The following is a 13707-nucleotide window of genomic DNA, read 5'->3' on the forward strand; positions in this document are numbered from 1 at the left end:
CTTGCCAGAGATACAAATTTGTTTTGATAAATGACTGAAAAGGTCTTGACTTTTGTGTATGTGTGTAGGAAGATTCTCCAAGTGGTGTGGTATACACAAAGACACTCCTGAATAGTTGAAAATTTAACTACTATGCAAGAGTTTACTAAGAAGGCAGTAGTAACTTGTGTATGTTCTATACATGTGCGTAATTTTGATGTAGAATGACAAATATATTGTGTTAGATTGACGTGGAAAAATATGTAGCAAACTAGAAATCAGAATGCTACTAGTGTTCGATGGCAGTTAGGATTGCCAGGGAGTATAAATATGCCAAGGAGGAAAATATGGGGACTATCTGGGAAGTTGATACTAGCCAAGTAAAACACAGACTTAAGATTGTAGAATTTTGTATTATTATGGCATCAAAGACAAGACTTTTTTTAAAAAGTGCTTAGCTATTCCTAACTGCGTATTTATTAACAATTAACATAGTAGCTGAAGAGTAAGATAGTGAATAAAACATTAGCTAGTACTGGAGACAAGTTAGAGGAAAAAATGTGCAAAGCAGATGTTCTACAGAGAATTTAGAAATTTAGGTTCTTCTGCAGTTTCAACAAGGTTTGTTTAGCTTTTGTTTGTTCTTTTGTTATCTTCTGGTTACATTGGTCTTCACTGGCATCGGTGCTGTTCACTCTGATAATATGTTTTCTAGATAAGTGTTGTCTTGGAGAAAGTTATGCTGCAATTTCTTAAGTATAATTGGCATAATACATGTATTTATTGCATATTTAATGTAGTTACATAAAAATGTCAGGTAACTCAGTTAAAACTGACACAAGAATAGTATTTCTAAAATTGTTTTGATTGAGGCATAGAGCTATGGAAGAGGTACTGATGCACAGATTGAACAGAAAGATAGGCAGTTTTTCAATGTACGTAGAGAGGAAATATTTCATATTTTAATTTCAAAGTTTAGTATTTAATATGAATGTAATCTGATCATTTTCTCATAAAATGCTGGCAGCTCAATTGGGATAGTACCATTGGAATAATTTTTTTTTAAACTTCTATTGTCTAGAAATTCTAGTGACTTAATATAAAGCTGGGTTCAGACTTCTGAACTTCAGTTCTACTGTACTAAACCTGTTTTAATTTTACAAGGAAATGTGTATAATATACACGAAGATCAGTAGAACTTACAATGTCTGTCAAACATTTTGTTTAGAACTTTTATTTATATGCTCACAAAAAGGAGCTTGTCATGCAATGAATGTCTGCCTGCTTAATATTCCTGGTTTTTGTGCATTTTGCTGCCAACGGTTGTTAAATATAGTGAGACATCTGGTGGCGTATCCAAAACATAGACACTAACTTTTATGTGGTGACTACTGTGTTAGCTTTTCAATGCTTTGTTATCCAAAGGAAAGAAATACTATAACTTTCTTTGTTTTGATTCTTCAGATGTTATTATAAAATCATGCAATGTTGTTGCTGCTAGTCTGAAACAAAAATGCTGGTTTTTTTCTTAGTATCAGGGTAGCTGTGGAATCCTCTAATTCTCACTTTATGTGCAGTGAGATTTCAAAATACATTCACATGATTTTCAGTTCCTAGATTTGTTGCTGAAATTATACATAAGCTCAATTAAGAGGGAAATTGATAAATACAAGTAAATTCACCTTTTTTTTTTTTCTTTTTCTCCTTGTAAGGACTTTAAAATACCTAGTAATCCCACACTGAAGATTCCGCTAGCAGCTATATTTGATGACTTAGATATAGATGTGGAAGAAGATGAGTTAAAGACTAGAGGTAAGAAAAGCAAAATCCAATGCTGTGTTGCCCTTTATTGTGTGTGTATGTCTCCAAGTCTGTTCTCCAGCTATATACTAGTTCTCTTCTAAGTGGAAGTGCTTTCTATTCTGCTCCAGCTAGATCTTTATTTTCAGTTTCATGTTTATTGCAGCAATCTTTACTTACTTTCAGAGCAGAGGCTGCAGTGATAAATGTGCTGCAGTGGTAAATGTACTGCTCCTGTGCAAACAGCAACAAAAATAAGAAAGCTTGTTGGAGCTGTAGCTGATGTTCTAGCCACCCTGGTAAAAGTAGTTTTTTAGAAAATCCGTTCCAATATTTTCTCCTATCCTGAAAGGTTCTTAATTTGAATGCTTTCCTGCATTCTGGGTAACCCTTTTCTGAGCCTGTACTATCCCAGTGTGGGGTTTTGTTTTTTTGTTTTCTCCTTTTCAGTAATGGTTTTCATGCACTACTGAACTTTCTGGTATAATAGGTTACCCCACCCTAATATTAAACTGTTGTAAAGATGAAAATGAGAGTGGATGAAACCCCAAACAGTGAAGCCTTAATTTCTTATTTCATAAGATAACACAATAATTATTATTTCTTACAAGTCTCAAATTGGTATTGATAATTTCAGAAAGACTATGTGTATTCGTTAGTAAAGAAAGTATTTCTAACTACCAATTTCTTAGAAAAATCTGACCAGCAGCTTGTTAAACTGTTGTTTTTGAGGTGCCAGTGCATATGTCATGGCAGTTTGTTTTCCATCAGTAATGATAAAACAGTTATTTTAATTTACGGATCTCATTTCTCCCTTACTCATCTGCTACCAGCTTTGCTTCTCCTAAGTCTGCTGGCATTGGCCAAAACACCTACTTTGCCCCTTCTGTTGTCTGGCATGGTTGGTCTGGATATGTCACCACCCCACTAATTTGCCATCTGTCCTTAAATCATTTAACCGTGTGTTTTATTCCCAGTTAGTTTCTCCTACCAGTGTGCACATTTGTGTTTTTTCTTGTCCTATTAATATTTTTTGCAATGTAACTCGTATAGAAGTAATAAATAAGTAGAATTGCATTGGAGTTCCCAGTAATATTGGTATGACCATGTTAATACATTTTTCAAAGGAAAAAAACTTAATTAGCTCCATTTTAACTATGTTCTTAAAATTTCTTTTGAAATGCTTTTGATGAAGCAAACACTAGAATATATCTTTGCAAGAAAAGAAGTCTGTTCAAAAACTGTACTTGCAACACTGCAGTCTGGAAAACTGCAATGAGAGTGTCTTCCTGATATCTACTCTGCTGTTAAAAAAAAATATTAAAAAAAATTAAACTCCTATGACTGTTCTTACTTTCCAGTTTCACTAAGAATGACCATCATTTTTCTAGCAGAAATTGGAAGGGCAGAATGCAGGTTCAGATGTGGGAAGCAAGAATATATTTCCATTCGGACAGATAGAAGAACCTTTTAAAACTTTAAAATGAAGTTCTGTGTATTGGAAAACTAAACTGAAATAACCAAGTTGGTTTTGTAGGTGTGAAAGGATGTTCTTAGTAATTTTTTTTTTTTTCCCTGGCAAAGACTAAAAATGATTGGAGTAGTTCCTATACTTCAAGGATGGCATAGAGCCGATGATGTTGATTAACTTACTTTAAGTTTTCCAGTCTTATGGATTCTTTGCTTATAAATGTTACTGTTTTCTCACACAAAATCAATTTTGTTTTGAAATTAATTACTTCATTAATTTAACACTTTAGTAGCTATGAATAGCTTTTTTTTTTTTAATTGAGATCATACGATAATTGTGACTTGTTTAAATAGCCTCTCCTCAAATATTTAGAGAGAATTTTTCATGACTCCATAATTACTGACAGAATATATGTTATTTGTAACTTTTATGTGTGTGGGAAAACTTTGTTTACTTTTCAGTAAAGAAAGTGAACAATCTGGGTTTGAAAATAAATTCTGTGGAGAAGTCTAAACTGAGCAGTCTGTGTATAAAAGTAGGGATATATAATTGGCATAGGAAGGACTGATCATAGGTAATTATAATCTTGATTCTGGGATAATCACTTATTGAGTAGGTTTTGAATGTTTAGCGTAATCTGACTACTAGCATGAACTTGAGATAGAAGAACAAAATAGTCCTTGAGAAGCTTTTGGTAATATGATTAATGATTATGAATGCTGCATAACAACAGTTTAACAGAACAGGTAAATTATTAAGTTCAAGTAAAACTTAAATAGTGATAAAAAGTATTTTAATTTACAATCTGCAGCTGTCATAAAACATCAAAAGTTAATAAGTTGAAATACAGTGTACTTGTCTGAAGTGCTTTAGTCATCCAAAATCACAACACTTAATCTAAGTTGAAGTGATTAGTATTCCCTTAGGAGTCCTATGTGTATGTTGGTTACAACGCTGCATTATAATTGACATCAGAAGTGTTACACGGGTATTTTAATTCATACATATTTTCTGGGAAGTATTTTTCTTAATATGTCTTGTATTGGATTAACAGACTTGCTGAATATTCATTCTGTTTTTCAGGTCTAACAGGATTAAAAAATATTGGAAACACTTGTTACATGAATGCAGCTTTACAAGCTCTTTCCAACTGGTAAGGAAAATGGTTGTAAGTGTAATTTTGTATTTGCTTATACAAGCATTTTCTCAAGATGGACTAAAGGATTTTCTTCCACTACCATGGAAGATGATGTGTATTTGTTAAATCTCAGTCTTATATACTACAAACAATTGTGTCACTGATTAAAAAAAAAAAAAGTATTATGGTATATAGGCAGTTCAGCTTTTTCCATGTTTCATTCTCATTCCTCACTGTCCTAAGTAAAAATACATGCAGTTCTAGAAATTAGAAGAGAATATGATAAAAGCTATTAGATTTGTGGGTTATTTGTTTTTGGGTTTGTTTATTTTTTTCTGCTACAGAAGAAATCCAAGAATCAAAGGAGATGCATAAGAATAAACCGTAATTAAAAAAAAAAAAAAGACACGTTAAGATCAAAAAGTCTAAATTCAGTCCTTGGAAACAGTGCAGCTGGGACATTCTATGCTAAATCATCCAAGGAATGACTAGAATAAAAAAAACCTTCTAATCTCATGGGGACACCAGATAAGTTCACAAAGGAGAGATAAACAAAAGCTGAAGAGATGAAAACACTATCCAACTCTGAAGTTTCTTGCGCTCAAAATGGTTAGACGGGGACAGTACTTGAGTGTATATTATATATGCTTACTGTATACATCTGGTTTTGACTGCAGTGCAAAACAGGATACAGGGCTAAGTAAACATCACAGAGATCCTTTGTTGAGGGAGAGGGGAACAGAAGCAAATATCTCTAGAAGGTGAAGAAGTGGCATCTAATAATGAGAAAATGATTCAGTTGAGAAAATTTTACAAGTGTGCTGGGATATCTCCTTTCTTGGATAAAAAGAGGTCCAATCTGTATAAGGGATTGTGACTTCAAAAGGCAAGTTGAAGGGAGAGATGTGAGAGAGTACGTGAGCTGACAAAATTGCATGAAGTAAACAGGTAAATAATCATTTAAGTATAAATTATTTTCCTACAAACATCATGTGACACTATCAGATTCTAGAGAGAAGACTTGTATAAGATGTTATTTATGGAACAGGCTTATGGTGATTGTTGCTGTAGTGGTACGTATGTACTTCTGTGATAGCTAGTAGGAATTACCTTGAATTTGAATCCCGTTAGGCAATTTTGGTGCTTTAACTAATGTCAGAATACATTTGAGGAGCTCTGTTGCTGTCCTGCTTCAGTTGTCCTACTAGGAAATGTTTGGTTGCAGCATTTAAGGGTGTAGGAAATTGAATTGTTTGATTACATAATAGTATTGCTCTTTTTCTCTCTCTCTTTTTTTTTTTTTAATAATCTTGTATGAAATGCATATTTCCTCTTGTATTTTAACAACCTGAAACAAATACTATTTTCTTCTTTTTAATCAGCCCACCTTTGACACACTTTTTTCTTGACTGTGGAGGTTTAGCCCGAACAGATAAGAAACCAGCAATTTGTAAAAGTTACCTCAAGCTGATGACGGAACTCTGGCACAAAAGCAGGTATTGCATCATTTTGGTGCTGAAGTGATTGTAAATAAAGCTCAGAGTCATGAAAGATGCATTGATCTGTTCTAGGTTTCTAATTTTTGTTTTGTGTGTATTACAGAATTACTGTTACTGATTAGCAAAGGAAAGACTAGCTTGCAGGATTTAAACACTCCTTATAACCTGTTCTTTTCCATATCTACCAAAGATAAGACAAATAATTGATATAAATTGTAGTAAGGAAGATCTGACAAGAAATAGATGATAAACACTGAGCAAAGTAGCATTAAGCTTTTAAAAATAGGTTTATCTCTGCCAGAAATATTTAAAACTGTTTAACTACTTTATCCTCTCTATGTCCTTCATTCTGTATCAATGTTTTATCAATTTCTCTTATTTCCTTATATGGAATTTCTGTTATCTCTGTCCAAGAAAATACTTCAAATTACAAGTACAAAGATAAACAGTAATTGTGCATAGTACCAAGAGGATGTCTGATTTTTCAGGCAATTCTCTGACAAGAAACGTGGCATAAAACTCCTGATATAGTCTCCATTTCTGTTGGATGACAGATTTTTTTCAAAATTGTATTGTTAATTATTCAATACCAATCTTATGTTTGGTTAAGGTTAACCTTGTTGGTGTTAGATGTGTTATAGCTCAGTTGCAGGTAAAATTATGATCCCAGTAAAGACAGAAAATTCCACTTAAATGCTTGCTTTTTAATATATATTTACATATTTGAAACTTTTTTTTTCTTTAGACCCGGTTCTGTTGTTCCTACTGGTTTGTTTCAAGGAATTAAAACTGTTAATCCAACGTTTCGAGGCTACTCTCAACAGGTAAAACATTTCGATGTCTCTTAAATCTGCCTAAGCCATAAAGTTGTATCTTATTTTTAAGTTTAATGCTTAAGATTCTATGCTGCCTGTATTACTTTACTGCAAATGCAACATAAACTTTAGTTTATATGCTTCAAACATAGATCGTCAGAAACTGAAGCATCAACAGTTAAGTCAGGTCTTGTGTTTATATAAAATTCTTGAAAGGCCTTGAACTTCTGAGGATAACTCCTTTTCCCTTTTTTCAGGAAAACTGAAATAATATATATCTAAAACTTTTTTTGGTGTGTGAAATAATGCTGCTAATATTTGAGCAGTCCCAGAAAACAAAATAAAGGTATTAAAAATATTAATCTACTAGTTACATTTTAAAAAAAATTAAATACACAGTATCCAATTTTCATTTAGTATCTTAAAAAAAGCCCTGCTACTATGTGTTTCATAAGCAATATTGTGGGAACTGTTAAATTGGTAACTTGTTAAAGACACATGGATTATTATATTGTATTATATTATATTATATTATATTATATTATATTATATTATATTATATTATATTATATTATATTAGTTAGAGACATTGTTAAAGGGACATAGATTATTATATATAAAAAAAAATTTACACTGAGGGTGGTGGAACACTGGCACAGGTTGCCCAGAGAGGTGGTGGATGCCCCGTCCTTGGAAATGTTCAAGGCCAGGCTGGATGAGGCTCTGAGCAACCTGGTCTGGTTGGAGATGTCCCTGCTCCTTGCAGAGGGGTTGGACTGGATGGGCTTTAAAGGTCCCTTCCAACCCAAACCATTCTATGATTTTATGTTATAGTAAAGGCAGTCTTCAGTTGATCTTTCATACAGTATCTTGCTGCATTCATGCAGTTTGCAGTACTTTATTTAAATCTTTTAGGCTAGAGGAAAAATTTAAACCCTGTAGTTAGAAAAGCTTACTAATATCTTCCAGGAATCTGCTGTCATTCAAAGGAATTTTGCTTCTTTCAGTTAGCATGTTTCATGTTTGTGGAGTGGAGGATTAGAACATATTTTAATGTTCGAATGCTGCATGTAAAGTAAATGTTTAAATAGTAATACCAGTGTCTTTTAATTAATTCATGAATTTCTTAAGAGTCACTGAATTTCTGGAAAAGTAGAAAATCAGTGTTGATAACCAGAAAGAAACTGAATGGAAACTTGGTTCTCACAGCTTTAAACAGTGATGGGGATGGCTTTCCATGCAGAGCAACACTTTAATGAGAAACTTTTTTTAGATCCTGCCTGGATCACACTTCAGTTGTCTGTTTAGTAGGTTTCATGGCAACAATTGAAACAAAGCAAGTGTGTCATGACCAACACTCTTATGTTGCCCAGCTTCACAAGTTGGGCAGCCAATTGGGCAGCCACGTGCGATCTTCAGGGAGAAAAGGAATTCTTTTGCTCAATGAAGAGTGTTTATCAGTCAATCTGTATCTCAAGGTTTGAGCTGTCTTTTTTTTTTTTTCTTATGTAAAAGTATTACTATCAAATAGGCATGTTAGATTTTTTTTTTTTCATTACCAGAACCCAAAGCTCAAATCTGATAATTGTAGCTTTTAAGAAAAATAATGTTTTCCAGTCAGCGGTTGTGAGCTTAATAAGCAATTGCCGTGACAGATGGGAACATTGAGCAGCAAAAATTGTTATTATGAACAATCAAAATACCAAAAGGAAGATATAAGAAAATAGAAGCAGTAGTAGCTGGCAAGAAGAGGCTATTGTTTTCTCCCATGGTTGTTTTATTAGATATTCTCTATTGCCAGGAACTAAGCTGCTGCATGGATTGTTGAAATTTGGTGGCTTTTAAGATATTTCCAAACACAAATTAGACTTGTAGTAATACTTGATAGCTCTTTGTGGAAACACTGATAGTTGAGGAATCTTGTCCAGGCTTGAGAAAAAGAATTAAGATCTTGTTGACAGTATGATGCAATTGGAAAGTCAGGCTAAGTACATCATAATACTTTTTAGTAGAGTACTTCCATGCCCAGTTAAAGCAAGGCTCTGATTGCTTTGCTGAAGATGCTGCATAAGGTTTAAAAAAAACTGTCCCTAAAACATTCCATTACCGGCAAAGCTGGAGTCTGACCACAGTGTTGATAGTTGCTTGAGTAACATTCATCATTCTTGTAAGCTGTGGCAGTGTTTTTGTTAAAGTTGTTGAAGTAAACTTTTCGGGAATTGAAGTGTTTTGGAGGAAACTTGTATGATAAGATTATTTGTGACATGCAAAAAATGGATGCAAGAAACAAATATATTGTCTGGAAATGAATTTTCTTTTGAACATTAGACCTGGGACAGAGGAATTAACTTTATTCTTCTTCAACAGGCGGTTGTAGTTTTGTTTTAACGATCTATATAATTTCATGATATAACTTTAATATCTTCCAAATAAAATGCAATAATATTGTAAAACTTGTTTGAAATCCTAGGATGCACAAGAATTTTTGCGTTGTCTAATGGATTTGCTTCATGAAGAACTTAAAGAACCCGTTGTGGAACTGGAAGATGCCCAGCCTATGAGTGTTGAAGAGAGTATGGAAGAAGACAAGAGCCAGTCAGATGTAGGCTTTCAGCCATGTGAATCCTGTGGTACCTGTGATAAACCAGAAAATGACACTATTTTCAAACCTGTCTTAGAGGATCCTGCAGAAACAACCATGTTAATTCAGGATGATGATAACAACTCAATCACATCCAAAGACTGGCAGAAAGAAAAAATACAAAACAACAAGCTTAAACAAGCAAATTCTATGGAAGACTTGGAAAAAGACACAAATGCTGTTTCAGAGATCACTGAATTTTTGAATAATCAAGGAACTGTCAAAGTACAGATACACAGCAGATTCTCAGGTAATGCATTACTAATGTGCAGTTAAAATAGTCAAATTCTTAACCAGAATATCTGTGTGAGTGGAAATGAATTGTAGAATACAGTAGAGGGGTATATGTCATGTAGGGTAGGTGTAAACAACGCACCTTCTTAATTTATTTTTTCAGTTTGTGTTCTGAATTCAATTTGAATTCCCTTCAAAAGCTAAAGATTTGTACTGGTTGAGGTTTCAGATAACCCGATTTTTTTCTTAACTTAAAGGTATGTGAATTGAAATGGTGCTTCATTCCTAAATGTCCAGTATTCTGACAGTGTGGTTAAATAAATTACATAACCATTCTCTGTTCATTCTGCAGTACATTTTTTTTTGGTAGAATTTGTGAAATAGTGCAAATATTAATTGCAGAGTACATCAATGATGTCCACATGAATGACATATCTGCAGCCCAAACGCCATCGTCAAATGAAGTGATGAACACACGCTTATCTAACAGTCCTCCAAAATCATTCTCATCTGCACTGGCACCAGTCCACAAAAAAGGTATAGGCTCTTTATTTTCTCCCTCCTGGTACTGAATTGCTCTGTATTACAGTTTTCATTTTATTGGGGTTTTTTTGTGTCTTGCATTAGCAATACAGTGTGGTTCGTAGGGTTCTTTAACCCTGTATTTCCAGTGGGGAGAGGGAACATTATATAAGCTGGACATATAGTAAAACTCCCTTTACTTCCGTAAAATTCTGATTCTTTTGAAGCATGAATAGTATTTGCCTCTGCTTTGAAAGGATGGAATAATATTTTTAGACAACTTTTTCAATTACACTGGTTTGGAGAGAGGGAAAATGTGGAAGAAGTTAGTACTCACAGAAGGGCAATGCTTTTCAGAGAACACACACATTGGTTCTTCAGCAGAAGTTCAACAAGTCAGCGTTTTGGTTTAATAAGGTTTAAGGAGCCGTGTGTACCTGTACTGTAGATAGACTTGTAAATGGTTTCTGGTTACTGCCTTTGCAGTGTAGAGTATTTCTTTTGTCACTTTCCACAGTATGAGGTGTTTATCAACATCTAGGATGCTTAGACTTCTATTGCCTTTAGTTACAAGACAGCGCAGCTTTAGGGCACAAGGAGCAATATGTGATTCCCCCTTATTTGTCTAACAGTATTTTAATAAAAGCTGATCTTTTGGAACATTCTTTTAAGGCTAGTATTAAACCAAACCAAAAACTCCAACAGCTTTAATACTGTGATCCTCTTTCATTCAACAGGCTGTCCAGGATAAGTTCTGAAAATGTTCATGTTATCCTTTTAATGCTTTAGCATTGATGTTGAATGACAGTGATTTAATGGACTTAAATAATTGACCTTGGTTCATTTGTTCAGCAGTTTTGACACTGCATGTGTACTACTGTATCCAGTTTTGACTTCACCATTACAGGAAGGTTTTAGACAAACTGAAGTGAGCCTGTCAGAAGAGGTACTAGATGGCTGTACAAGGAGAGGCTGAGAACGCTGGGTTTGTTCAGCCTGGAGAAAGAAAGGCTAAAGCAGAGCTGTTCCTGCAATCTGTGTTATGGGTGGTTGTAGAGAAGACAGAGCCAGACTGTTCTTGAAGCCATGCAGCAAACAGAAATGGATGCAAGTTGCAGAAAGGAAAATTTCTGTTAGCTGGAAGGAAAAAATCTTTCCATTGAGCGGTTGAATAGAGGTTGAACAGAGGCAGGAGTTCAGAGATATCCTTCTCCAAGAAGTTCAGGGTATTTGAAATTCAATTAGAGCTGCTTTGATCAGAGAGATGATATCCAAAGGTCTCTTCCATTCTAGGCTATTGATTTTTGTCACTTCCTAATAATTTAACTCTTGGTCACCTTTGAGTGTTGAGGGAACAGTTACATATGCAGCAGAACTGACTAAGGGAGTAGTGTGCCAGCTATTTGCAAGCTTACAGGGTGATTTTTATTTTTTTTAATTCCCCATAATGCTAGGAGAATTCCCTAGTGTGCCAGGACTTGTGTCTTGGGTCTAATACCTAATTACAACACCTAATTCCCTTCTCTCCCATTTCCCCCTTGCTGAAAGCACATGGGGTCTGTTGGGTGCCACAATTCTAAGATGCCCCTTCTTGCCAGTGTCTTCCATTTCTTCCTGGTGTTTGTTAGTTTGGATAAATACAGCACATCCTCCACATTACTGATAAAATAAGATTTTAGAACCATTTTGGAGCAGCTTAGTGGCAAAATATAAGTGATTGAAAGGAACCTTAGAGAATTCTGGGCACAAGACTGTATGAGGCAGTCTGTCCATGATAAATAAAATATATCTGATGCATTGTGAAAAAGAGGGATTTTCAGATTACTGTTAATGGCTGTTCTTTCTGCTGGAGATATTTTTTAATTCAGACTTTTATTTTAGACATCTTTCTAGGTGTGGGATGATATAGAGACAACATATAGTACTGCGAGACAGTAAAGAGACAAGAATACTCACTTATGGGCAAACTCATGTACAAAGGAGCCTTGGGAGGTTGTGTTCTCTGTGAAAGACTTATTGGAGTAATTAAATTTCCTTTTCACCGTAATTATTTCCATGTTTGACTGCCTATCTTGTTACTGGCTGTCAGCATTTTGTCAGAGTTTGCCTTTGACTCCTACAAGACTTTTGAGTGGTCTCTTAAGTAATGTCCTGACTCCAGAAGAGGTTTTGTGGTCTTCATTTTAGCCTACCATTCCAGTAATTTATAAAGCCCAAGAGACTGGTCTGGTGTGCTTACCTAATTAGTAGTGGATTTGGGTCAGCAGCACATGTTATTGGCTTGGAGTTTTATTTTTTTAATAAGCTGCTGTTAAGCTGAACTCCAGTATTAAATTTTAGTCTGCTTAACCCACTGTCATCAGTGTTGTGATACAATAAGCTTGTATATGAGCTCTTCAGCCAAACATGATTAAAAAAGATGTGATCAAATGTCAGATATAATGTGCCTTTTTAAGTTTATATCTTGGGGGATTCCTGCCAAGATTAATTTCATAGCAGTAGGATGTAGATTTCAAGACCAGCAATTTGAGTTTTACTTAAACAGAGGCAAAATTTTCTAGTGTTTGTCCCCCATAAACCGCTTGAGGAACCTATATAAATTGCTTGGTACTAGCAGTAATCTGATTCTGTAATTTTGAAGAAATATTTAGTAAATAGAAAAAGGATGTGGCTCATAATTTAATCCTAAATATGCATGATCTCTAGTTATGCTATGCAAAGTTGGAGGAAGTCGGAATACACTGTATCTTGAATTACTTTCAGCATTTTGTTTTTGTCATTTTATAGTTTCAACTATATCGTCACCAAAAAGGAAGAAGCGCAAGAAGTACAGGAGCGTTATCTCTGATATATTTGATGGGACTATAATAAGCTCAGTACAGTGCTTGACTTGTGATCGGGTAAGAAGGGGAAGTTCTAGCTTTTAATATGTTTGAGGTTTTTTTTCCCAATACAAATACTTACAGTTTTACAAGTACAGTGATTCTCTGATAACTTTATTCTTTTGTGACACATTTCCTCAAAAGGTTAGGTTGTTTCTTACTTGTTCACTCAAATAGTAATAGCAGCTACTACCAGCACTGTATGTTTAGACTAGCTTGCTTTCATTGAGCTGGATATTTACTCAGAGCTGAAAAGTCTGTAACAGTCTTATCAGGTAGGCTGAGGCTAAGAAAATTCATATCTTTCAAAAAATCCGGGTAGACACTTACTTTTACAGGTTTATATGAATCATTAACGGCTTTCTCAAATTGTGCTCTGCTGCAAGATATGGTGCAATATAGGAACAGTTGACGTTTTTTCTGTACTATTTGCTCATAGAATTATTTAGAACAGCACATATGATAATTTAAAGAGAGTCCATTATCTAAACATTTCTAGTGGACCACTTTAGTTTCAAAGCAAATTTTATTGTATAAAATATTGGATATCCAAATCTTTGCATTGAGGATGAGTTTCTCAACATAAAGTTTAAACCTAACCCTGGTGCAGTTGCATGTCCTTACTGCTTTCCTTGCTTCAGATCTGAGAATACCAAGACCTTAGGGTAATCTGGTGGGCAAGTTCAAAAAAAACAAACAAGCATTTTTAAAGTTGGCTTGATGTTT

General features: G+C 34.4%; 1 protein-coding gene across 3 annotated transcripts in view; it reads left to right on the top strand.

Annotated features, from left to right (window-relative positions):
* The window catches only part of USP33 (ubiquitin specific peptidase 33), a 43881-nt gene that overhangs the window by 11853 nt on the left and 18321 nt on the right, over nt 1–13707 (top strand). For all 3 annotated transcript variants that reach the window (XR_015259242.1, XM_086753822.1, XM_086753823.1), the window contains exons 6-12: nt 1692–1791; nt 4334–4403; nt 5771–5884; nt 6633–6711; nt 9173–9593; nt 9980–10114; nt 12887–12999. Coding sequence is in view for 2 of the 3 variants with exons in the window: in XM_086753822.1 (XP_086609948.1) it covers nt 1692–1791; nt 4334–4403; nt 5771–5884; nt 6633–6711; nt 9173–9593; nt 9980–10114; nt 12887–12999 (1032 nt within the window). In the remaining variant the exon portion in view is untranslated. The remainder of the gene's footprint in view (nt 1–1691; nt 1792–4333; nt 4404–5770; nt 5885–6632; nt 6712–9172; nt 9594–9979; nt 10115–12886; nt 13000–13707) is intronic.

Source organism: Chlamydotis macqueenii, chromosome 8 (assembly GCF_036417535.1).
Source record: "Chlamydotis macqueenii isolate bChlMac1 chromosome 8, bChlMac1.mat, whole genome shotgun sequence".
NCBI classification, from domain to species: Eukaryota; Metazoa; Chordata; class Aves; order Otidiformes; family Otididae; genus Chlamydotis; species Chlamydotis macqueenii.